The 27,236-nt window shown below is 36.9% G+C and overlaps 1 protein-coding gene across 2 annotated transcripts; it reads right to left on the minus strand.

The window, feature by feature from the left end:
- Positions 1–1,119: 1,119 nt before the first annotated feature.
- On the minus strand, positions 1,120–5,468 carry LOC149212112 (uncharacterized). Of its 2 annotated transcripts, none has more exons than XR_016250747.1 (2): positions 1,987–5,468; positions 1,120–1,648 (listed from the first exon to the last, which is right to left on the minus strand). XR_016250747.1 is itself a non-coding variant. In XM_089391725.1 (2 exons), exon 2 carries the CDS (start codon positions 3,755–3,757, stop codon positions 2,615–2,617), a length of 1,143 nt encoding a protein of 380 aa, XP_089247851.1. In that variant the 5' UTR covers positions 3,758–4,367; positions 5,073–5,468; the 3' UTR covers positions 1,951–2,614. The 2 variants fall into 2 exon arrangements, 1 of the variants encoding a protein (XP_089247851.1); XM_089391725.1 differs by lacking the exon at positions 1,120–1,648 and having other exon boundaries at positions 1,951–4,367; positions 5,073–5,468.
- Between the last annotated feature and the right edge of the window lie 21,768 nt (positions 5,469–27,236).

The raw sequence follows: 27,236 nt of genomic DNA on the forward strand, positions 1-27,236 counted from the left end.
TGACATTTTTCTTCTCCAATTTAAGGTTGTTGCTATTGAAATACGCATTATGAGATGCTGCCTCCAGTACTCAGAAGCTTTCTGTCTTGCAATTGCAGAAGGTAAGGTTGTTGCTATTAAAATACGCATTATGAGATGCTGCCTCCAGTTCTCGGAAGCTTTCTGTCTTGCATTTGCATAAGGTAAGGTTGTTGCTATTGAAATACGCATTATGAGATGCTGCCTCCAGTACTCGGAAGCTTTCTGTCTTGCATTTGCATAAGGGACTATTGAGACAACATCACCATTTGCAGAAGGGACTACTGAGACAACATACACTGGCAGAAAGGATTATTGAGATAACATAACCAGAAGGGATTACTGAGACAGCATAGTTTTGCACAACTTGTTATCTTCAATCCCAGAAGAAAAATAGCGAAAAAGAAAAAAACATCTATTTTCAAATATTTTATGGCAAATTTCACTCCAAAAAATTCTTATTTTCATGACCACTAGGATTCGCCCTTTCCCTGTCAAACTCATGCTTAACATTATTTTCCCTTAAATTGTAAGCATCACATATATGTAAATAATGTGTAGTCTACCATGTATAAGCATCAGCTCCATATATGCACCAATGAAATTATATAAACAGAAAATATTCTGGACATAAAAACTTTACATCAACGCAGGTTAGAATCTGGATTCTGAAATAAAGGGATATAATTTTGAACTGTGTACCAAATTACCAATTGCAGATGATAAAACATTGCATACTTTGTGCTATTACCGTGGCATCTAGGTTATCAGAGCATGCATCCATGTTACTATCAATAAAACATGCATGTTTTGTGCTATTACTGCAGCATCTAGGTTATAAGAGCAGGCATCCAAGTTATAATTGAAGGAAATATATGGTTCTGCAATCAAAATCTGCTCGCAAGAATGCAAGCAATTTACTGCTATTGGTCTAGTATATCTCAGTTTTTGTTGTTGCCGTATCTGACTTGTGTGTGAACGTCAGTCCAAGCTTGTCACTTTCATTAACAAAGGAAACAGAGGGTTCCGAGTTGGACATTTGTTTGTGGGCCACAGTCTAAGCAACAGAAGCCACAAGGACTTTAACAAAATAACATGAGCAACAGCATATTTTGCCAACCCCTTCGGCATCAGATCAGAGGCGGCATTTGATTGCCCATCCATCTTCCATTAAACAAGAATACATTGTTGCAGAGAGCAGCAAATACCATCTCAAGAATACTCCCAAAACAATGCAAAGGGTGTCCTGATAGCCTCAACAAAAGTCTGTTGCATAATTTGAACATCTCATTAGATAATAGAACCTAAGACATTTTAGATCCAACATACTGCCTATTTGCCTTCAAAATTTTGTTGGCAAACAGAAACCCAGCAATGGGGGGCATATGCCTGCTTTAAGTTTGGCCACAATCAAGAACATGCAAAGCCTCTGTGAAACAAGTTTAACAAAACAAACTAATTCCTAAAAATACTTACTAAGATACCATTTTCCTATCTTAAAATTAAAGTACCAATTTCCCTATTTTTGCATTAGGGAAGCCATATCTATCATGTAAATGAATGCAGACTAGGGTACTCAAAAACAATATGGAAGTGGTAAAGGTGCCCTTCCCTGTGGATCAACAAAGCCCTGCAATCAATCACATGCATAATGCATGTATTATCATTAGTACCTGACTGATCTGTTGCTAGATGGCCAAATAGTTGCAGTGAGGCAAATTAAACAGCTTCGAGAGCTTCATGATTAAAGAAATATACCTAGTTACCTCAATATAGCTGAATGCTATAGAAAGGGGCTCATATAAGCTATAGTGAGAAAATTTGGAAGTAAACTAGGCATCGAAGTAAATGGCAACCACAACAACAGATATCACGAACTGTTTCAGATTAAAAAAATGCTTTTGGAAAAGCCTTTCCAAAGAATACAAGTAATGAATGTAAATAATTTCTGCCAATTTTGAGACTCACCTCTATACAAATCATAGAAAAGAATAAGAAAAGCTTCTCATGCAATGCCTTGCCAATTTAGGGATTGGTAAGGGCACAACGAACACCACAGTCAAAGAACACTACACACACATCCCTGATTAACCTCAATTCCTACAAAATATATCCCAAGTGAGCTGCAATACCAGGATCAATCTGCCTCCTTTCAGGGTGGATTTCATGAAGAGACTTATTCCAGAAAGCAAACTTAATCCAGAAATCATGAGAAGAAACTTTGCAAGCCTGCTGCTGTATGAATCATAATACTCATACAATTCAAGATGAGTTGTGAGATCATATCTGCTGTCTCGTCATTGACCTTGTTAGGGAAGATCCATGGAAGTGAAAACCAAAAAGCAACGGTGATAGCACTCCCTTACGCAGCCATATTGGCTTTATACAAAATAAGAATAGATACTAAAACAAGATGAGTCAACAAAATAATGGCTAGGTGATAAGCCATCCAATGATAAATACTAAGCTCTATGTTGTCCCGATTGCTTTTAAATTTGGCTTCCGTTGTTGCTGCAAGCACCCTGCGTTCCTCAACAAATAATCGGACTCGGACAGCATCATAGAAAATGGTGCCCTGATAATAAATAGCCATAATTTATGTACTGTATTCACTCTCCAACATGGGCTGTGTCCTAGTGCCACCTGCTGTTGGAGTCCTTCTACCTCCAACCATGGCGGTCTGCAGTGCCTCTTCTTGGTCTGCCTGCTGTTCCATGTGTTCAATAATGGACCTTTCTCTGTACTTGAGAAACCCGGCACAGAGGAATCCCAGAAAAGCCAATCCAACCACCCCACCAATGGAAGATCCAACTGCAATTTTCCATGTCTTTGAATTCTTTTTAGCTGGTGGGCTTGGGTTTGGACTAGGAAGCGTTGAAGGACTCGGAGCAGCAACAACAGGTGGTGGAGGTCCCAATAAATGTGGCGATGGTGATGGAGTGGACACGGGGGCTGGGGCTGGGGCAAGAGATTGAATGACCAGAGAAAAGTGGCCTTGATAAAAACTAGAACAAACATTTGGAGAACTTACATCGCTGAGGCTCACTGTTCCATTCAAATCAAAGAAGATACACATGGGGTTCGATCCTTCCGTCATTGAGAGATTAGTGAACCGAATAGAAATGGGTTTTTTGGTTGCATAAATATTAAGCTCTTGCAGATTAGTGGCACTAAGATTGGACGCATCATATGCAAGGAGACCTAAAACTGGTGCCACTAACTTAAACCCGGGCCTGTTGTAATAAACAGAAGACCAATTCATAAAGTTCTGATAAACAAGGACTAGCCTTTTCACATATGGTTTCACCACAATGCCTACAGGCACCTCGAATTCATTATAAAGAATCCCACGCCTCCTTAAACTACCACTTCTGAGACGGACTGCGTTGATGTTAATGCCTGATAAATTTGATGGTGCTGTGGCTTCATAGATAGTACCTGATTTAGGGTGCCTGAATACTGTGAATGCATCGTTCTGAAGAATCTTGTCCACTGACTTCTGTGAATCAGTGGCATTCCTAGAATCTGCTGCAACCATTTTGAAGAGCACAGCTTCATCAATGCCAGCGGAACCCCCTGTGGCTGCATAGGAGAATACGAAGACGTAAAAAAATGCAACTTTAGGGTTTAACAGTTGGGAAAACACACTGCCAACAAGAATATAACGCCATATATCATGAACCCAACTTATATACTGTGGCGCTCTTCTGCAACCCAGAGGAATTCTGGCTTCTGCCATTAACAATTGGATATTTTGCCAACAGACTTATGTCGCAAGGTATCTCTTTTGAAAATCAGCTTATCCCAGGTTTAACATATATCACAACATGAGAACCCAACTGAAGAATATAACATGAACAGGATCTATAACGCTCCCTCCAACCATCCAGCCCTTGAGCCATCAATGCTTTGAGATCCAATGACAAAAACCCTGCATTCCCGTGACCAAGTTCATGCTTGAGCAAGTTAGAGGATTGCAAGATCTCAACGCGGGCATTCTACACGGGTTTTAATATATGTAACCAATGCCGTAGCTGATTCTTTTGATCCACGCAAAGCCCACCATAAGAAAACAAAAACCCACAAATAGCTGAACTAGTCAAGTTTCACTCTGGCTGCTGGGGACCTTCAATCCCAAAGAGAGACCTTTTCATGCCTAATAAGGCTTCGAAACAATCAGATTGTGAGACTTCTCATTCACTTCATCACTAGAAGCAGTCAAAGAGAGGAATTGCCCCACCATAGTTACTACATTTCTTAGAAGCAACCCCAACCACCACTTTCTGGCATTGTCAGAACCTCATTCGTCCCACATAACAAACTCCGTAAGCGTGCCAAAAGTCAGAAACCTGCCAAAATATGAAGATTTACTGCTCGAATACACACTTAAGCAATCAAGAATAAACCGTTTAGGCCTTCCAGAGTCCCCAAACCCAAATCACAAGAAGGTATGTTACTCTGATACCCACTGAATAAACGCTGAGCAAACCATAGTTACTGCATTGCTTAACAAAACCCAAAATAACCTATTTAGCTATGTCAAAATCGCATAACCCAATTTTCAAATCACCTGAAGGCGGCTTATTTAGTTCTGCTAAGGCAATCTGTTTGGGTATCCCAAAATCTTAAAACCCAACAGATATCAAGGCAAGTTGCCTCAACACTAAGTTCATTAATTCAAAAGAAAACTGTTTTAGGAGTGAAAATCTCAAAACCCAGATTATTTGGCAGTGATTGTTTCAATGCCCAGTTCATTAATCCAAAATAACTATTTGGGTTTCCCAAAATGCCAACACCTAATTCAAATCAGGATTTACTGCTCCAAATATCCAAATTCCAAACAAATTATTACCTTAACATTGACTATTTCAAAACCTTCTGCAACTGTTTTAAATACCTTCTGAACCAACCAATACAAAACGACCCACTAGGTCTCCCAAAATTTCAAATGCCACTGAATCAATCCAAAACAACCTACTCAGTTCTCTAAACACTGGGGATTAAATGAACGCCAACACCTGCATAAGCTTTCACAATGCAAAAATTAGTCTTACCCTTCAGTTTCAGCAATGTACTTAAATCACCCAATAACAGGTTTCTCAGGTCCTGGGGGTTCAGTGCTCCACACCACCCACAACATGCATTATACTCGTTGAAGCCTTCAATTTGCACTCCCCACAAAACCCTGATACCCACTTCAAATTTTCAAGTTTTATTGGGTTTTAATGGCTCTGACCAATCAAAACTCTCATACCCATTTCAACTTGACTTCAAATGGTTGGCATCACGGATTGAGGGGAATGGAAATCTGGATTATTTTCTAAATTTCAACGTGGGCAGGTGGTTGGTGATGGGAAGTAAATGGATTATTTAAAATAAAAGAGCGAAAAAAACTACAAACCAAATTGCCACAGATAGGGTAGACCAAGTAATACACAACAGAATCATAAAAGTAAATGCAGGAATAAATGGTCAGCTCAGGCGAGCCCACTCAGATGACAGTGATATTTGTTTATTTATTGTAATACAGGGATACTCCAATAAACAAAACCCTCGGCTGGGGCTGAGCTGGTCCGGTAAAATTTAATGTTCATTAGGCCCATTCACACAGCATGTTCTGTTACAATAAATATTGCTAAATTCATGCAGTAATTCTCACATCAATAAAGTAATTGTTGGTGGGTGTGACTGTACCGTGAAAAATAACTCCGCCACATTCTGATTATTGCGAATCCCTGCCCAAAAACCCATGTTAAAAATTCCGAGTAAAATACTGAAACAATTTTGGCCATTGTTTACCTGTACAGCATGCGGTAAATTGTTTTTTTCACCAACGTTCACTTTCACTTGCCAGATGGCGGGGTCTTCCATCGTTCTCTCACTTATCTCTAGTGCGGCTCGCATGGGCAGTATCTCCAACCACGTGTCGAGTGCTTAGCTGGAACCCACTGGCATAACCGGTGACTACTGGAGCTTTCAGACCGTTGGATCTGCGAGTCGGTTCGTGACTTTTATCATTACACACGGCGTAATTTACATTGAGTTTGCTTCACACTTCATCATTATTATTGTACCTATCAGTTAGAGAAGCATTCCATAATCATAGTATCTTAGATAATCATAGTATGTTAGGTAGTGTAATGTTTAAGTTGGACTAAATTTAGAATTATATAACAATTATGACTTTATTATTTATATAATTCAGATAGAGGTATTAAATGAAGGGATTTACGGATTAAATAGTGAAAATCTATAATAAATAGGGAGATTGAAACTTTTTGAATGTTAATATTTAAAAGGAAGTATGAATTTGAATCATGTTTATTGGGTAATTATTAAAAAAATAGTTATATAAATTAATGAAAAATTTATTGCAAAAAGAAGTTAATCATCTATAATAATTTTTGTTAATAATGAGAAATATTGAATGTTAATATTTAAAGGGAAGTATGAATTTGAATTATGTTTATTGGGTAATTATTAAAAAAAATAGTTATATAAATTTATGAAAACTTTATTGCATAAAGAGTTAATAATCCATAATAGTCTTCATTAATAATGAAAAATATTGAATGTTAATATTTAAAGGGAAGTATGAATTTGAATCATGTTTATTGGGTAATTATTAAAAAAAATAGTTATATAAATTTATGAAAACTTTACTACATAAAGAGTTAATCATCCATAGTTGCACGTGAGTGCATGGTTCAGCGGCAGGGTTGACGGCTTACTCGCTCACTGCCCAGTTTCGATCCGCTATTGTGATGCTGTTGTGCAGCCTTTATGTAACATTGTGAGTGTATATTGGTATATGGTGAATGATGTTGATTGATGTGATGGTTGTATATATGTAAAAAATTGTACATACTGGCCTAATATAATGCTTCTTCAGGGGACTAGCCACCCCCATTTAAAAAAAAAAAAAAAAAAAAAAAAGAGTTAATCATCCATAATAGTCTTCATTAATAATAAGAAATATTGAAGTGTGTATGCACAAAACTCAAACTAGAGGCATAAGCTTTGGAAATAATCACAAAACTCAAACTAGAGACATAAGCTTTGGAGTTAATCACAAAACTCAAACTCGATGCATAACTTTTGGAGATAATCATGTCTCGTGTTGTTCGCACCAAATGTTGCATGTTTGACCTTGCAATGGGCATTAGTCCTTGCTCCCAATGACCATTTCTAATGCATAGGATGCCCAAGTATTAGGTATAAGGGTGGATGCATGCAACAAAGGGTGTTAAGGTGGTTTATGTATGATTGTGTGTTTCTTTGCTTAAATTATTTGCCTCTTTCCTAAGAAACAATGGTCCTTGTCATGTTACAGAGCCTTAGTCGTTCAAATTGTTCTCAGAGCTACTACAATGTATTCCATTCGCATTGTTGTGCATTTTGTACATCCTTAATAACTCGAAAATGTTGGTGAGTATCACTAAGACATGTGCATTAAATATTGATCAATGATGGTATCCTTTAGGGCAAGTGTTAAGTGATTAAGATCCACCCTATTGGATGTGTGATTTTGGCGATATGTAGATCCTTGATAACTTGATGTGGAACACTAGATGCATACGTATATATGAGAGAATGTCAATTACAAAAGTGTTTTCTCTTGGTATTGAAATATCGTATAAGAATCATATTTAAGAGGTTTGAATGTGGAGTGGAAAGACTTGAAGCATTCCTTTTAACAATTTATACCCCACACTTTATCATAAGTGTCTATAGTGACAATAGATGTGATGCACGTCGTGGCAATCCTTATACTAATTGGTCATATTATCAAAGAATATATTGACATATATCATGACATGATCTTCTTTGGAGGTATACAAAGATTAGTTGAACCAACCCATTCATTCAACCAATGAGTGGTTGAATCCTAAATGGAGTCATGAGTTAGTTAACACACCTTGTCCATTTTTGGGCAAGTCATTTAAAGCACCTTGCCATGCTTTGTCAAGCAAGCAACTCATACCTTGTACCCTACCCTTCTTTGTCAAGAAAGTTACTCATACCTTGTTTCTCACTTCTATTGTCTTTTCTGTCAAGTTTTGTTTAATTCACTAATGCCCTTATTGAATATGTTGCAAAAACTTTATGATTTGTTTGATTCCTTCCCCTTCATGGGGACTCAATATTTGTTGGCATGTTAAATTTGAAGTGCATTTAAAACTTGATACATGTTTCAATTGAATTGCACCCAATGGCATTATGAAGAGTTATGTTGTAGTGGCATTGGATATAAAGAAATATTATCATCCCACATGCACAATGTACATTATTGTACATGAATAAAAAAATAATTAAAGTGTATTTAAAAACTTTCATTTAACCATTTGTATGTGGCTAAAGTGCCCAATATGGATAAAATGCATTTGCCTAATCCTTCTGTTTCCAATATTTCCCACAAAGGTTCAAGACTACCCTTAAGGACAATTGCATATGTGATCTAGAAAGATTAAGTGTCTTGGTCACTTAGTCATCAATTTGGTGATATGGTTTAATTTGCTAATATCTACCATTGTTGTGATATGGCCTATAAGGTGATGCAGGAGCATCATGGTTCCGAAAATGTGTACATTTAGTAGAATCTAGGTGGTCTTGTGTTTTCAAAAGAATGGTTTTCCTAAGTATATAATTAATGTAATTTTTAATATTTTGAGTGATTTAGGTGAGACATTTAGAATAGGAGTTAATTAAATATTCTGAGGATATTTGTAAATGTTCTAGAATGTGGGAGAACATGAGTGATGATGAGTTGTTAGTATGGATTGAGATATTGTAAATCTTAGAAAGTAGTTCATGATTTATGGAGGATCCTTAGGATTAGTTGAAAGTTGAGATCCTCAAGGGATAAAGAAGATATTTTAGGAACTAATTGAGGACTTAGAGGATTCTTAGGATTTAGTTGAGAAGATTGAGGATCTGAACCAGAATTGGAAACAGAATCCTTTTGTATAAATGTAAGCCAAAAAGGCAGAGAAAGAGTTAGTCGAGAGAGTTAGAAGATAGGAAGGTTGGATTGTGAGCCTACGGGCATTGAAATGAGAAAGGGCCATTGATACAGACCATGTAAAGGCAGATTAGGCCAAAGCTAGATTGTAAACAGGTTTTTATTTGTATCTGTACATTTGTTTAATGAATGAGGAAATTGAATTCATTGTGACTGTGTGTGTCATTCCTTTTATGTGCTGAGTGATCCGTAATTGGGAATTTATGGTTTTTGTGTGATAAAACATGATGAATGAATTCAAGTTGAATTTCTGAAAGTCTTTCTCAGTGACAAAAGACTTACCGTTTGGGTGGAATCCATGTGATTCCAGTCGGATTTAATAGATGTATGTACAGGTCAAGTAAAGAATGAAGTACGAAATCTAGAAGAAGAGAAATAATACAGAGAGTATTATGTATTCCAGTTCGAAGTGGTGTTAAGGAATACAGAGGAAGAAGAGGTACAAAGGCCTTATATTTTTTATTTTGATAATTGTCTTATGATTGCAGATTTTGTTGCAGAAACTAGAACATATTTGGCACAGGTGGACAGCCAAATGAAAGAAGAAGAGAAAGAACATCTATTGAAAGATGTTAAGGAAGATTTAGCAGAGGAAGAAGGACCATCTGATGATTGGTCAATAGCAAATGAAGAAATGGGAGATTGTGTAAAATTTCCAAATTATACTACAAGTAAAATCATTGAGTTATATAGAGACTTAGACCTTCAAAGACGATTAGTTGGCAGGTTCTGTGATTATTCCATTGTACGATGATTGGTTGGGTTTTGAATAAATCCACCAATCTAACGCTTCCGATTTGTATAGGTGGGCCATAACCCACAGGTTCATGATAAGGTAATTGTGAAAACCAGGGAAATTGCCTTTAGGCGGTTTTTCCTGCATCATAAGGCCTAGCTTGTTTGCCATAAATCTTGAGGGGGGTAAATGGACACCCCACTGGTCAATATTACCTTGCAAACATTGTGAGGATATTTTATGAAGGTATTATCAATGAAAGTAATGGTGTCACTAGGTTTGGACTCCCAAGTTGGTTAGGGAAGTCTATCACAAGACATTGAGATTCATTTGAATGAGATTTCCATTGACATTCTTTTATGAATATGTCGTTTGTGATTCCCTTAAATGTTGAACCCTATTAATTGATTATGTAGGTAGAGTTCCTCTTGTTTCTATGATTACAACTTGGATTAAGGAAGAATGTGAGACCTATGACTTGATTTGTACAACTATTGATTTGGAATTTATCCAAGACAAAGAATTAAAGATATTACAGACTCATGTGCATGGATGTGCCTATGTTACTTATGCAACGGATCGATAAGATTGCTAGAATACATAGACACTGAGACAATCAGAGAAAACATAACAATCAAACATGTAAACAAAACAAGTTTAATAAGGAGTTCACCCAATGCTCCTGGGCTACGTCTCCTGGTCCAGCCTTTCAGTGGTGGCCTCTCTATTATGTTTTCAAGAAGAGTTTTTACAACAGTGAGCTCGATTCGAGACTCACTTAAACAAAATGAAGTCAATAGGAATGGAGTGCACAAACTCTCCTTACTGGAACTCGACCTCTGAGGGTCACAGTAGTATGACAGGCCTATGCCGAGGAGTTTTCTTGAACCTCTCAAGCCTTCAATGGAGTACACAGACTCTCTGACTCTCTCTGGCTCTGTTTGGCTCGATGTTGCCTTCAGGTCAGCTCAGCTTCTACTCTCTTTTCTCTAATATTAGCTTCTTGCGTCTAGCTAACTCTTGTCTATCTCTCTGTGTTATCTTTCTACTTCTGTCAGGTCACGGCTTTAAAGCCAGCCTACTCTTTTAACTGTTCGTTTCCACTTCCCGACCTTCTGGTTTCCTTACCTCTGTCTGTTCGAATTCCTCTGCTCTGTGTCATCATCACTGGGTAACGCCTCGCAGGGAGGTGGCCACCTGTTTCCCAATGAACTGGGTGTCAGATTCCTTGAATCATTTTTGAATGGTCGTTAATTCTATTTGCCTCAAGATCGCCCGTGAATCATGAATCGTTTGCCAACTCATCATCCACGTCAGACTTCAAATCCCCTATCATCTTGCTTTTTGACTTGTCAAATCCGGTCAGTCATCGGGACGCATCTCCGCCGTTGATCTGGGCCCCCCAGATCCTATGGTCGTCCTTCATATTGGGCGGACAAGTCGCACGGTGTTTACCCGTCCGATGCGGGCGGTTTTCTCTCTCATCCACCAGACGCGTGTCGCTCGATGTGTGGCATCAGGCGGGACTCAGTCAAAACTGCTTACTGCCTCGAAGCCTTCCGATATCCTGTCAGTTTGGGGAATCCCGCGCTACGGAACCGAAACAGTTACTTTTCCATTTTTCATAGCGGTTTCGGGGCTTTCCTTCACTGAGGGGGATCCGATATCCTGTCAGTTTGGGGAATCTCGCGCTACGGAACCGAAACAGTTACTTTTCCATTTTTCATAGCGATTTCGGGGCTTTCCTTCACTGAGGGGGATGCCCTGCGATACACGATTGGCACTAATCGCATATCAGGAACCGCCCCCGTTTCTTGATTTGGCCTCCGGTTTTGCTAATTTGCGCCAGTGCGTGTTACCATGGGCCAACGGTCTGCGCACTTGACCAAGGGTCCTCGTTGCTCCGCTCTAGCCACAACTGCAACTGTTACGAGGATTCCTTCTGATAGCTTTGATTTTTCTAAGACTTGAATCTTTTAGCATAATTTGAAACAGTCATGAAAACTTAGAGAGTGTTTTAGGATCCAATTCGGATCACGGCCTTCCCACTGAAAAAGCTTTTGGACCACCAAAAGTTGGTTTTCTTTTAAGCATCAATCAAGTGAGGGTATTGCTTCCTCGCTTGCTCAATTTCTATCCATTTCGCACTGCTTGGTTTTGAACCTTTGAGTCCAATCCTGAGGTATTCAACATCCCCTCTGCACGTAGTTCTTACCTTCCTGTCCAGAACTATATCTTCCTGCAATTCATTAAGATATTCAGGCAACAGATCAACGATAGAAGGCAATTGACTCTGCTCTTCGGATCTTCGATTAATGAAGGTTCAAATAGTCTCAAGTTGTCTACGTTAACGACTGAGTAGATGTGCATGTAAGCTGGTAGATCAAGGTGAAAAGCATTCTCACCAATTTTCTCAAGTATCTTGAAAGGTCCATACCTTATTGGCTTTAGCTTCTTACCTTCACCTTGCATTCTGTCTTTGCTGATATACAGCCAGACTTGATCACCAACTTGGAAACTATGCTCCATCCGATGCTTGTCATGCCTTGCCTTGTACTTGGCTTGGCTCTTTTCCAGCTGTTCCTGTACTGCCTGGTGAATCTCTTGGATTTGTTCAATGAACTTGGTTGCCTTGTCCACATCATTGTGTCCATCAACTGCTATGTCTTTACCAAAGACAAAATCCAAGGGAGACCTTGGTGTGAAACCAAAACAGGTCTCAAAAGGAGATCTCTGTGTAGAAGAATGTTTAGCTCGGTTGTAAGCATGTTGCACATAACATAAATGTTCATCCCAAAGTTTGGGATGCTTGCTGCAATAGCCTCTGAGCAACTGGATCACTGTCCTGTTGACCACTTCAGTTTGGCCATCTGTTTGCAGATGAAAAGTTGTGCTCTTCTTCAGCCTAGTGTCCATCAATTCCCACAAACTTGACCAAAATTTCCCAACAAATCGGGTATCTCGATATGATATTATGGAAGTGGGTAATCCAAAATGGACCCATACATGCTGGAAGAACAACTTTGCAATTTGTTCAGCTGTAATCTGTTTGTTACAAGGTATTAAAATACACATTTTGCTAAACCTATCCACAACAACATATAAATAGTCATGACCTTTCCTAGATTTAGGCAGTTCTCCAACAAAGTCCATGGAAACACTTTCCCAAGGATGAGAAGGAACTGGTAGTGGAGTGTACAAGCCTAGTTTTCTATTGTTGGGCTTGCTTTTAGCACACATGGTACACCCTCTTACATATCTAGAAACCGTCTCATTTATTTTTGGCCAATAACAAAATCTTTGCAGTTGTGCAACTGTTTTACTTACACCAAAGTGACCTGATATTAGAGAAGTGTGTGCTTCTCGAAATATCTTTACTCTTTCAGTTTGTGGAATGAATAGCTTCCCAAAATGATATAAGAGTTGGTCCTCAACATTATAATCCAATTCTTCTACTTGTTTTCCTTGACTTAAAGTTGCATATACATCTTTAAAATCTATATCTTGAGCATATTGTTCAATGTAGCTCTCATGCAGTACTGAATTATGCTTTAGTAGATGTATTTATAATTGCTCTGGACAACATATCTGCAACTTTATTGCGTATGCCCTTTTTATATATGATGACTAAATAAAACTTTTGTAGAAAACCCATCCATCTATAGTGTCTTGATTGCTGCAACTTAGTTTGAGAGTGTAGATATTGAAGTGGTTGATGATGAGTATGTATAACTGTCTCTTTGACCATTAAGTAATGTTTCCACTTTTTCACACTCTGTACTAATGCATACAATTCTTTATCATATGTGGGATAGTTAACTACTACAGAATTAAATGTCTCAGAATGATAACATATGAGTTTATCGTGCTACATCAACACTGCTCCCATGGCATAATCACTGGCATCTGTTTCAATCTCAAATGGTCTTTGAAGATCGGGCAATGCTAGTATTGGTGTTGTACTAATCTTTTCTTTCAAGGTGTCGAAGGCTTTCTGTTGTTTGCCTCCCCACTGAAACACCTTGTTCAATCCTGTTAAAGCATGTAAGGGAGCTGCAATTAAGGAAAAGTTAGAAATAAACTTTCTCCAATATTGTGCTGCTCCTAAGAAGCTTCTAACTTCTGTAGCAGATTTGGGTTTAGGCCAGTTTACAATGACTGCAACCTTAGATGGATCTATCTTCAATTCACCACCCCCTACTATATGTCCCAAATAATTCAAAGATGTTTTGCCAAATTCACATTTTGAGAGTTTAACATAAAGATTTTCTCTTTTCAAAACATCTAGTGTTTGCTTAACATGCTTTAAATGTTCTTCCCACGTTTTGCTAAATATAAGAATGTCATCCAGATATATAATAACAAAATCATCAAGAAAAGGTCTGAGTACATCATTCATTACTCTCATGAAAGTAGTAGGAGCATTTGTTAAGCCGAAAGGCATAACCAACCACTCATACAATCCCTGCTTTGTTTTGAAAGCAGTCTTCCATGCATCTTGCTCTACAACTCTGACCTGATGATAGCCACTATGCAAGTCTAACTTGGAAAAATAAACAGCTTCTTTCAATTGATCTAATAGATCATCTATGCGAGGAAGGGGATAACGATTTTTTATCATTATCTTATTCAGTGCTCGGTAATCAATGCACATTCTCCACGAGCCATCTTTCTTTCTCATCAGAACAATTGGAGACCCACATGGTGATGTGCTAGGTCTGATGAACCCCTTCTCGAGTAGCTCTTGTACCTGCTTCTTGATTTCTGCATTCTCTAAAACGGACAACCTATACATTCCGATGTTAGGCAATGGAGCATCTTGTTGCAAATTAATATCATGCATTATTTCCTTTTTGGGTGGCAGACCTTTAGGTTCTTGAAACAAATATATCATATTCTGAAACAACTTTTTCTAAATCAGCTTGTTGTTTAGCATCACAACCCTCAAATACATTGGTTTTATCGGGTTTCTTTTCCTTTACAGCCATCAGTAAAAATTGTTTGCATGAATTTATAATTCGTTTCATCTGCCCTGAGTTTATGAGAGTATAATTATTATTGAGCTTATGAGCTCTTAAAATATATACGATTCCATCTTTAATGAGTAGATACTTGTTCTCAGCTCTATAGAAAATAACTTTTCTATCATACAAGTAAGGACTTCCTAAAACAATTCCACATATATCCAAAGGAACTATATCTAACTCAACCTCATCTATAAATGCTGACCCAAAATAAAACTTAAGTCTACATTGTCTAGTCACTTGTAGCTTTGCTTTATTACATAACCAGCCTAATGGATATGGTTTCTTGTGAGGTGTGGTTAGTAATCCCAACTTCTTTACAATTGCTTCAGAAATTAAATTTACTTGTGAGCCACTATCAAACAAAGTATCAAGCTTTTGATGATTTGAAATAACGGGAATATGAAAAAGCTCATGTCTTTTTCTCTCATTTTCTTCTTTATCAGTAGATTGTGCAAAATTACTAGTAGATGCTTCAGAATTTTTACCTTTTATACCTGTGGCTATGATTGTTGCTTCATCTCCTAAGTCTGGCCCCAAATCCTTTTCAATAGCTGCAGTAGTCTTCTTCTTATTGCCCTCAAACTTCTTAGGTTTCAGCTCCGGATGCAAAATCCAGCAGTGTTCATCATCACACCCATCCTTCTTACAGTGAGTGCATGAAGACTTGCTTTTCTGTACAGTGTTTGTCTTCGTCTCTTTCCATTTTTGTTTTATTTTCTCCTTATTTTTGCTTGTCGTGGGTTTGGATGATCCCCCAACTTCTGGGTTCCCATTCTTACCTCTAGCTTCTAGATGCGTAGCCTGAACGGATACCTCATCTATGCTAGTGGGATTAAACATGAGGATAGTGTGCCTCATGTAGCTGTGTAGACCACCTATATACTTCAACAGAGTCTCAGGTGAGTCTAAAGAAATTCCTAGAATCAAAGCTCTTTTCCTAAATTCTTGGGTGTAACCTTGTACATTTTGCCCTTTTAGTTGTTGAAGAGTTTGCCAGCTCATCATGGCTTGCTGCATGTAGGCTAGTGGATAGAATTGCTTTTTAATTAAAGAAACAAATTATAGACCTAATGAAGAAAACCATGGTTCATAAACTTTGTTCATTAATTTTAAAGTTTGATACATAGTGTTATAGGAACTGAAACGTAATTGATTTTGCAATGTACACAACCTTGCACTATATTTGTCATAGTGTAGCTTTTTCCACTCTTTGCAAGGGGGGATATAGTTGGGGTCACAACCTTTATCTCATCTAAAATATCAACTAGTATAATTGATCATGAGGTTGACCCATACAATAGAGTATTATGGGTGCTTTTGAGTCTTGATCACATGGTCCTTGGCTTTTATAATATGTATTCCCTTAATGAAGTAGAGGACAGAGAAATGTTGAGTATTGGTTAGTTGAATACTTCTTGGAAGCTTATTTTTTTATGTCTGTAGACTTTAATCATGCAAATCCATAAGATGGAAAGATTGGGATTAACCCTATCTACATGCCTCAGTGGGAGTATATGCACTAAAATGGCCATAAGAATAGAGTTTGCCTCCACAACCCCAACAAGTACAAGAAGGGAAAATGTTATGAGCTAGGGTTAACTTGGTCTAATCTCAAGGTTGACTCTAAACAAGTTATGAAGTGTCTTCACATGGAAATGCTATCAAAACAAAATTCTTTCTTTTTCCATTGTGGAGCAGGTACATTAGTGGAAGTGTCAAGGGAAGTTACCCTATATTACAATTAACCCATTATTTTCTCCATATCTTAGGGAGTAGGCAAGATGCAAATGCCAAATTCAAAATACCTTCTCAATGTCTCCCATTCATAACACCTAGTGTATCCTACTCGTAAATGAATTTAGATTTCATTAGCTAGTGAGTGAGGGGAAGATAAATGGAATGGGTGTTGGAATGATGTCATTATCTAAGTTATCACATTACAAGGGTTTGGATGACAACTAGTGATTTTATGACATTTGTGCCCCAAAGAAGTATTTGATGAAGTCTCTTAGTAGTTGTAATTTAAACTATTGACATAGCAATGTAGGCAAGAGTTTCTAACCTTCAACAAACTTAGAGGATGAATCATTCGAAAAAACTTTGAAGTAAAAAAAGGGCCTCAAAACAAAAAATGTGCAATCAAAATAAAATTTAAAAGAACCAGTAGGATTCAAGATGATGATGCCAACCATAACAATAAACAGAAAGAAAGAAAACTATTATTTTAATTGTATTTTTTATTTATATCATTAAATATTTATTCAAACTTCAAATGTAGGCACTCATTGGATGCATAATTAAATTTCACATCCAATGATTACCCACTTTGCATACTTTTGATAGGCCCACAATGATATAAATTGGGAATACATGAGAAAAATGTTTTTTTTTTTTTTTTCTTGACATAAATCTTGTGGATGGTATCATCGTAAGGGCACCACAAACCATCCTCCCTGGGTGTAAGGATAACGGGGTTGTTGCAGGGAGTTGTGCTAACTTTGATTCCCCCTAGTCAATGGGTCCTTGAATCTATCCCTAGACCTATTCATTTTCCATGTTGATCTATGATAAAGAGCATGAAGAGTGAGTTATTTGGAAGTGACCATGGAACGAGGGTTATATGATGCTTGATTGAGCAATTCAAGGACACATTTGGGCTCCTAGATGACATTCCCATAGTACTACATTAACACATAAAATCATCCTTTTTGTACCAAAGACTTATTTTTGCATGAAAAGAGAGATAAACTCTGCATTGATCCATAAGGAGAACAAACTTTTGAACATGAATGGTAAGATTACCATATTTCTTCACTAACACAAAAGTTATACACTTCTTTAAGAAGGACCCTAAGATATGGTAGATATTACCATTGACCTTGATTGAGTAGCATTATGGGTTGGGGTGACAAGATATATGGTGATACTTAAATGAAGGTATAATGCCCTATTTCCTTGAGCTACTTATCTTGTTTATGCTACTTAAGCGAATATGGTTGAGGATGCACCATAGTGGGCAAGTTAATGTGTTTCATGGCATCTTGAATGATGATGTTCTTATGACTGTTGATATTGAAGATGACATAGAGAGGTTGTCCCTTGATCCAACATTTGGTATGTGTTGTAGCATTTTTTGGTTTTGATAAGATAGAATAAAATAGTAAAATATATATATATATATATATATATATATATTGAAAAAATGGTAAGTTAGGATATGGACATAACAGTAGTGAATAAAATGTTAGTGAAAAAATCTTGATGATGATGTCCATATTAAAGAAAATGTTAGGATAGATGTCCTAAAAAATCAAGGCAAAAAGAAAATGTTAGGTTAGAAAGAAAAGAAAACAAATAAACTCTGAAAGTGAGCAAGTCTAAATGCCACTGCAATTTTTTTTGCAAAATAATGGTTGTGTGCAACTTGTCATAAATGCTACAACCCATGAGAGTCAAATAGTTTAATCTTGACTGCTTCATGCTTTAAATTTGATGTGATAGTTAGAGAATAATGATCTGGCCAAACTGTTTAATCTTGCCAGATCAGTAGTTAGGTAGAGAATAATAAGGTGCTCATTAGTTTAATCTGAGCCCTTGGAGGTTATAAGGTTAGAATTAGATAGTTTGTTTTTCAAAATAAAAGAAAGGAAAAGGGTTTGCAAGCTTAAATGCACCCATTAAGTGAAGAAAGAATGATAGGATAAGCAAAAGGTAAGTAGAGAAAGGTTGTAGAAGTATGATGACTTTTTGGACAAAATGTACATTTATCATGTTTTATCATATGTTTCTATGTCCATGAGCTAATTACACAAAGCAAATGAAAGTCTACTAGATCAATTAATTAACTTCCCATTCATCCCTATATTCACTAGTTTCCCTTTCCCACCTTCATACATTCATATTCATCCATTTTCCATAAAAAAATCATTTTCCTAAGGTCAAAACCCTTTTGCCTAGGAAAAGTGAAAAAACCCATGCTAAATCCCCTTTTAACCAAAAAATCCAAAAAAATTTGTTTAGCCTATATATATATATATATATGTGTGTGTGTGTGTGTGTGTGTGTGTGTGTGTGTGAATGCAGATAACTTATTAAAAGCATTATACTTAGTGTATTTCCCTTTTCCACCTATATTTCCCTTTTTCCGCCTATATTTCCCCTTTTTGCATATATTTTCACTTTCCGCTCATATTTTCATATTTAACACTAACCTATAGTATTAAACCCCTAAAAAGTCCCTTTTCCCGTATATATTAATTCCCTTTATTAAATAACCCAAAACCTTTAGTTTTATTAAAAACTATATATTTAATAAAACATCGCATCGGCAGATTACAATCCTTTCAACATGAATGCACACTCCCCACAATGTGATATGTGATTGTGATGGGCTCGGACCCGATGCAATATATTTCATAACTCATTTCCATTTTGCATTCACCCTCATCGCAAGTCCCGAAAACAATAACCCTCTGCTGTTGCGATCCCCGATTGCAATAAGAACCCGGACCCGACACATTATTATCTATGATCTATTTTCCACATTGTGTCTAGCCCTTATCGCATTTCTTTGTGATGGGCCTTCCTTTGTTAAACCCTGATTGTGATATGCAATGAACCTAGACCCGATGACATTATCCGCCCAAATTCATATTTTTTTAAGTCCGCCAAACCTTGTTTTGAAAAGATTTTCTTTGTTAAACTGCTTTTATGTTTTTAAGGAAGAGTCTACCTAAACCTCCATTTTACCCACTAATCTCAGTTTTTAACTCGAAATTAAGCCCATACCACCATATTTAATCGTTGGGCCCCTCCGTACTGCTCTTTCACTCCACCACCGTCCGATCTAATGCATTCAAATCCAACGGCCCTAAGTGATTTCAGGTTGGCTCTTTGTACGGGCATTACCCACCCGAAAAGCAGTATTCCACCGTCCTCCCTTGCTACGTGTCATTCTCAGGTTATTTCGGGTGACCCCTCCCAAAACCGTCCGTGCCTCATAAAGCGATGCGAAGAAAACCAAAACCGCCTCCCGCATAACGACAAAATGGCCACTGTTAACTTTGCGCCATAATTAAAAAGAAGACTATTTTTCCGTTTAAACGCCTAAATCACCATTTTGCTCTGTTTTTGCCTGTTTTCACAATGAAGCTTCCATAAGCCGTTGCGACCAATAAAACCATCATTTTACCTTCTGATACACTCTGGACTCCTTCCAATGTCCTTTCAAGCTCTATAAAGCCATTGAAGACCTTCTCTATCACCCTCATTTTTCTTAACAGTGTCTGTGTTTTGCAGGTAAAGACTTCTATTCCAGGCTTACAAAGAAAAAAGCCTGCATACTGTTTGAAGATAAATACAAAGATCATTTCAGATTACTTTACCATGTGACATAAAATCTAAAAGGATTTACTGTTGAAAAACACAGTAAAAACCTGAAATGCACAATAAAGGTAAAAAGACACAGTAAAGGCTACTAAGCAGGGTCAAAGGATATTTACAGAGTTTAAAGAGTATCAGATGAAAGATCAAATGAAGAAATTCACCAGCGTAAAGGATACAAACAAATAAGCAGCTTAAAGGGGCAAAATATCAAACAACAAAGCGAGCACAACCTAAATAAAAGGGACAACAAGAAGTAGTTCAATAGCTGCCCCTATCTTCTTGCATGAAGATCTTTCCTTTCCTAGAATAAATCCAATTAGTTTTAGGATATTTTATTAGTTTCATTATTGTATAAATAACTCTCTTCTTGAGTTGTTATGGGTTTGAATTTCAAGGTTGATTATTCATTGCTTGTAAAGTCTTGACTATTCATGCTACTTTGAACATAGAAGCCACCTTTGAAGGAAGCTGTTCTAGACACTTGATGTACTCAGTCTTTCTGGAACCTTAATACAAAGCAGAGGATTCTGAATTTGGTTTCACACAGTTTGTGTTATCTTGTAAGTCTTTCCAGTTATCAATCATTATGTTTTTCTTCATATGTTTATGACTTATAGAGATATCTAGGTAGGAAGAATTGTGTCTCAATTTATTCCTATAAGCTCCTGAAGTGATCATCTATTAAGAGAATGGATTAATGAACTGTCTATTTAGCTAATCCGCTCTAATCAATAAATCATCAACATCTTGTGTAAGCTTAAGTATACTGCCTTGAACCTTTGGAACGTAGTTTAGAAGGTTTTCACACTTATGATTGTTTTGTTTTATAGTCTGGAAACTGTGATAATCATATTATTTTTTGTCTTCTTCTCACCACTATTTTGATCTATATCACTGTGTAAAGCTTTATAGCAGCCCTTTGTTGAGATATTAATATAACCCAAAGGATTAATTACTTTAATTCTACATCTGTCTTCATTCATTGGTCTTCCAAAAACTAAAACCAAAAACCCCAAAACAATTATTTTAGATGCTTTGGCATTGGTAGCTGACCTACTACTATCTCAGAGGTACAACATCAGACTGGCGTCATTGCTGGGGATTCGAATTTCATTTAAGTTTCCCTTGGGACAATGATATTCATTCATTCTTTTCCTTTAAAGGTGATTAAAGGTTTAGAAAGGTTAAAATCATTCACCTAGGCGACTCCACACTCCCAAGCTGGCACCTTTTAAACATACTAGATCTCGTTCAGAAGTTGACATAGTTAGTCCTCTGTCAGATCCTGAAAGGCTTCTGAGAAAAGCCATTTCTAAAAGGGGACACCATCCATCTTCTTCTTCCTCTTTAGTTCTACAGTCTGAAGAATTAGAATCATTTGACCCCTATAGTAATATCCCATCTAATCCTGATGATTCCCATTTATCACCTAGGATTGCTGAACTTCTAGATAAAGGAGTTGATTTTAAGTCAGCATACCTTATTCATTCAATAGAATCTCATCCAATACCCACATTACCACTAGGATCACCTAAAACTGAATCTGATTTGGGTGTTAATCTACCAGAATATAAACCCATAGATTTCATATCCCCTACCACCTATCATTTTCCTTCCATTTTTGACTGACCTGAAGCTTCTTCTTCTAAAAAATCTGAGGAGACTTTCTCTATATATTCCAATCCTCTCTTTGAAACAAAAGAAGGCATTCCTTTACAGGTCCCAAAGTTAGTTCTTAGGACTCCTTTGAAGTCTTTTAGGAGATCTCCTCCTCCTTCACCTCCAACTAGTTCATCAACCCTAAATCACCATCTTCTTCCTCTACTTCTTCTTCATCCTCTACATCCACACAAACACCTCATACTCCACCTGGACAACCTCATACACCTCAAGCACCTCATACACCACCTACTGTCATGGCTTTCTGACCTATTGTACAGGCTAGATATGCTGCCTTAGTCTTACCTAATAACCTTGATGCATTCCCAGCTGGATACTTAAAATACCTTCCCAAGTACAATGGAGAAACTGGTCCCTCAGCTGAAGACCATCTTCAAGCTTTCCTAGACTTTGCAGACAACATGAATATTGAACAAGAAATTTTTTATATGAGATTTTTAGTACAGTCACTTGAAGGAAATGTGAGGATTTTGTTTAGGCAGTTACAATCAGCTTCCATTAGAAATTGGGAAGAGCTTACAACCATATTTAAAAATCAATGGGGTGTGAAAAAGGATCCTCTTTACTTCCTCACAGAATTTGAAGAGCTTAAAAGGAACTTCGGTGAACAAGTATCAGATTTTATCAAAAGATTCAATAAACTCTATCTCAAGATGTCTGCTAATTGTAAGCCCCCTGTAGTAGCAGCTAAGTCTAGATTTTCTAAAGCTTTTGATGATGAATTTGATGTTATGCTACGAGAGATAACTTCAAGAACTCTTGAAGATATGCAAACAAACGCTATAGAAGTAGAAGCAGATAGGGCAGCCTCAACTTCTTTAAAACTTAAGGAAGAAAAGGCCCAAAGAAAACTCAAATCTGTTCAAGAAGCCTCTAGTTCCTCTAATACTAAATCAGAAGACTCAAAAATAGATGAAATAACATCTCTTCTTAGAAACCTATCAAATAGGATTTCAAAGATTGAGACCCAACCTAGGGCAATACAACAAACAATTACTAGACCTCAAAACCAAAATCAAGGTCAGTATAAAAGAAATCCACCACTACAAATTCTTCAGAGGCCTAGCAATGATCAATAGGTTCCTACTCTTCTGTTGATAGATGATCAACAACCTGATGATAATACTATGACAATTACTGAAGATATTAATAGTATGGATTCTTCTTCCAATCAAACAGCCATCATTCCTCTCTCACAATAAAATCAGGTTCAAGAAGATCATGAAGCTTCACAAGTCTCTAAATATCATGCTTTCTCTGAATTTTTAATGGCAGAATTAAATAAGAGGTATGATCTTAGGCCTAGGCCTGGTCCTGGGAGACCTCCAAATGAAACTCCAATAATTGAACCACGTACCAAAACTGCTGAAGCTCAAACAACTCTTATTCAACCCTTAGTTCAGTCAATTGATACTACCCAAACTGGTAAAAACATTTTGACTACATTTAATGTTGAAAAAGAATTAGAGAGAGTTAAGATCCCAATTCCATTGTCAGAACTTTCTAAAAACCCAGGTTACAAAAGCCAAGTCACAAAATGGATACAAAACACCTCGGTTGATGCTGAAGGTGATGTCATAAGTCTGCAAGATGAAAAACCAGCAGTAGTTTTTGGCCCTAGTTAAGACATGATAGATGAGATAGTGCCTCCTTTATATGTAACTCTTAAAACAAATGATTCCATGTTGTTTAATTGTATGCTTGATTCAGGAGCATCACACAACCTTATGCCAAATTCTATCATGGAAAATTTGAAACTCGACACAACTAAATCCTACCACAACCTGTACACCTTTGATTCTAAAAGGGTGCCCTGTTTAGGATTGATCAAGGATCTAGTGGTTACGCTTGCCCAAATTCTAGCGAAAAGTGTAGTACTTGATATTGTTGTCACATATATCCCTCCCAAGTTTGGAATGCTCCTTTCTAGGTCTTGTTGTGCCAAATTAGGGGGAACTCTACAGATGGATATGTCATATGCTACTATTCCTATTTATGGAGGAGAGAAATTAAGATTATATAGAGAGGTAAGATTTGTACATACTGTTTGTAAAACTGACCAGCCAAGGAACCATCCAATTTATGCAATAGATCAAGACTTTGGTTGTTTTCAACTCACTTCAAACCAACATAAAACTCAAGTCAAAATTGAAGAAGTAGTTGAAAGTCTTGAACCAAACCAAACTGATATTTGGAAACTGTTCTTTGATGGCTCTTGCACGAAAGATGGGGCAGGAGCTGGAGTAGTTTTAATTTCACTTGAAAAAGAAAATATAACCCAATCATGTAAATTAGATTTTGAAGTTACCAATAATGTTGTTGAATATGAAGCTTTCCTTTTAGGATTGTAATTAGCCAAAAGCTTAAAAGTTCAAAACTTAAGTGTTTTTATTGATTCAGAACTTATTGTTAAGCAAGTAAGAAATGCTTGCCAGACTAAGAACCCTAGGCTTAGGTCCTACCGAAATGAAGTATGGGATTCATTTGAAAACTTCTTTGATGCTTTTAATTTGACTCATATTCCCAGAGATCAAAATATTCATGCAGATGCCTTAGTTGTCTCCGCTAGCTCTTTTAAAATTCGTGATCATATTGATGTACTCTATCAGATGCAAGTCAAATATAGTCCATCTATCCCAGATAATCTAAAACATTGACAAATATTCGAAGATGATGAACATTTGAAATCATTTCTGCAGGTAGTAGATGACTTTTCATTTTTACAAATTAATGAAGATAGAACTGAAATAAATGAAAATGCAGATGGAAATGATACTTCATATTTTAAAATCCAAATTGCTAATCATGACATTATTCAATTATCAAATAATTTTATTCCAAAAGGACTCATTCCTTTAGAAAGATTGTTTGATCAAAATAATGTCCTCCGAAACCCTTAGTCTATTTCTTCAGAAGATGACATAGAAGAGATTAACATTGGAACTAATGAAGATATCAAAAACAACAAAATATGTGCATCTCTAAACCCTGAGATCAAAGCTCAATTCTTAAGTTACTGCAAAATTATAAGGATGTTTTTGCTTGGACTTATGCTGATCTAAAGACCTGTGATACTTCATTAATACAACATAAGATTCCTTTGAAGCTAGAATCAAAACCTTATCAACAAAAACTTAGAAGGATAAATCCAACCCTTCTACCAACTGTAGAAAGGGAGATTAAGAAAATGTCAGATGCTCAGATCATCCTCCCTCTTAGATATTTCAATTGGGTTGCAAATCTAGTTCCTGTTAGAAAGAAAAATGGAGAAATAAGACTCTGTGTGGATTTTAGAAATTTGAACAAAGCATCATTAAAAGATAACTATCCTATGCCCAAAATGGATCAGTTACTTCAAATGGTTTCAGGAGCACAAAGACTTTCTATGCTTGATGGTTTTTCAGGTTACAATCAGGTGAATGTTGATACAACAGACAGAGAGAAGACAACCTTTACTACACCCTGGGGTACATTTATGTACACTAGGATGCCATTTGGCTTAACCAATGTTGGAACAACTTTTCAGAGAGCTATGGACATAGCTTTTATGGGTCAGGTAAATAAATTTGTGGTTATTTATCTTGATGACGTAACTGTTTTTTCTAAATCTGATCAAAAACATCTAAAGCACTTGATGAAGGTTTTTGACAGGTGTAGAAAGTTTGGAATATCATTGAACCCTAAGAAATCCTTATTTGTTGTTAAAGAAGGAAAACTGTTGGGCCATATTATTTCAAAGGAGGGAGTAGTAATTGATCCCAAACGAGTATCTGCCATTGAATCATTGACCTTACCTAGAAACAAGAAGGAAATTCAAGCTTTTCTAGGCAAGATTAATTTTCTAAGGAGGTTTATTCCAAATTATGCAGAGATTGTAAAAGATATAACTGATATTCTCCGAAAGGACCATGAAATCAAATGGACTCCCTCTTCTAAACATGCATTTGAACAAATAAAAATGGCAATCTCTGAAGCTCCCACCTTAGCCAACCCTGATTATACTAAGCCATTTAGTATTTTCTCTTTTGCCTCTGAAACAACCCTTGCTATTGTTCTATTACAGAAAAATGAAGATTCCCATGACCAACCCATAGCCTTTTTCAGCAAGGTTATGAGAGATGTTGAGCTTAAGTATGACATCATTGAAAAGCAAGACTATGCCCTCATTCAAGCCCTGAAGTCATTCAAGATGTATGTTTTACATTCACCTATTACTGCTTATGTTCCTAATAGTGCTGTGAAAATTATCCTAACCCAACCGGACACTGATGTGAAAAGAGGAAGATGGATCACTCAAATTCTGGAGTTTGATCTAACTATCAAGACTACCAAGCTAGTAAAAGGTCAAGGATTAGCCAAGCTTCTAGCTGAATCCAACTGCAAATTTCTTGGAATCAATCCTATTATAGAAATACAAGTGAAGAATACACAAGAACCTTCCTTTCATCCTAAAGGGGAGAATCCACAAGAACCTTCCTTTCATGCAGAAGGGGAGAATCCACAAGAACCTCTACCTTCAGAGTACATTAGTCCTATACACATTGATGAAAAATTCTTGTTGTCAAACTGGTATCAAGATATTGTAAATTTCTTGATCCATTTTGAGTGTCCAGCATCATTCTCCAAAACCCAGTGTAAGACCCTTAAGTTAAAATCAGTCAAGTACTGCATTATAAATGCAAATTTATACTGGAAAGATCCACTGAATATTTTATTATTATGTTTAACAGAATCAGAAACTGAAGGAATCATTGATCAGTTTCATGTAGGATTTTGTGGGGGACATTATGCTTGGAGAGCAACAGCATACAAGATTCTAAGGGGATGATTTTATTGGCCCACATTGTTCTACAAGTAGGGGCAAAAGTCAGAGGTTGTGTTCCTTGTCAAATGTTTGCTGGTAAACAAAAATTAGCAGCTCTTCCACTCGTTCCATCAATAGTTTCAGCACCTTTTTCTCAATGGGGATTAGATTTTGTTGGAGAGATTCACCCCACTTCAAGTAATCATCACAGATGGATCCTCACTGCAATAGACTACTTTACTAAATGGGTGGAAGCAATTCCAATCAGAAATGCTACTGATTCAGTAGTAATTAAGTTTATCGAGGAGAATATCTTATCTAGATTTGGTTGCCCAACTCAAATTGTCACTAATAATGCAACAACTTTTTCTAGTGTTAAAATGATTGACTTTTTCCAGAAATGTCAGATTCTGTTACATCATTCAACTCCATACTACCCTCAAGGTAATGGCCTTGCAGAGTCATCAAACAAGAGTCTGGTAAAAGTAATCAAAAAGACTCTAGCTGATCATACGAAGAGCTGGGGTTCACATTTGATTTATGCAGTATGGGCAAACAGAATTA

The sequence above is a fragment of the Pinus tabuliformis genome, chromosome 1_1, assembly GCF_031772625.1.
Source record: "Pinus tabuliformis cultivar Carrire ecotype Pingquan chromosome 1_1, CPIR1, whole genome shotgun sequence".
Lineage (NCBI taxonomy): Eukaryota > Viridiplantae > Streptophyta > Pinopsida > Pinales > Pinaceae > Pinus > Pinus tabuliformis.

Coding starts and splice junctions, on each gene's coding strand:
- LOC149212112 (XM_089391725.1), bottom strand. CDS start 3,757: ATGGCAGAAGCCAGAATTCCTCTGGGTTGCAGAAGAGCGCCACAGTAT.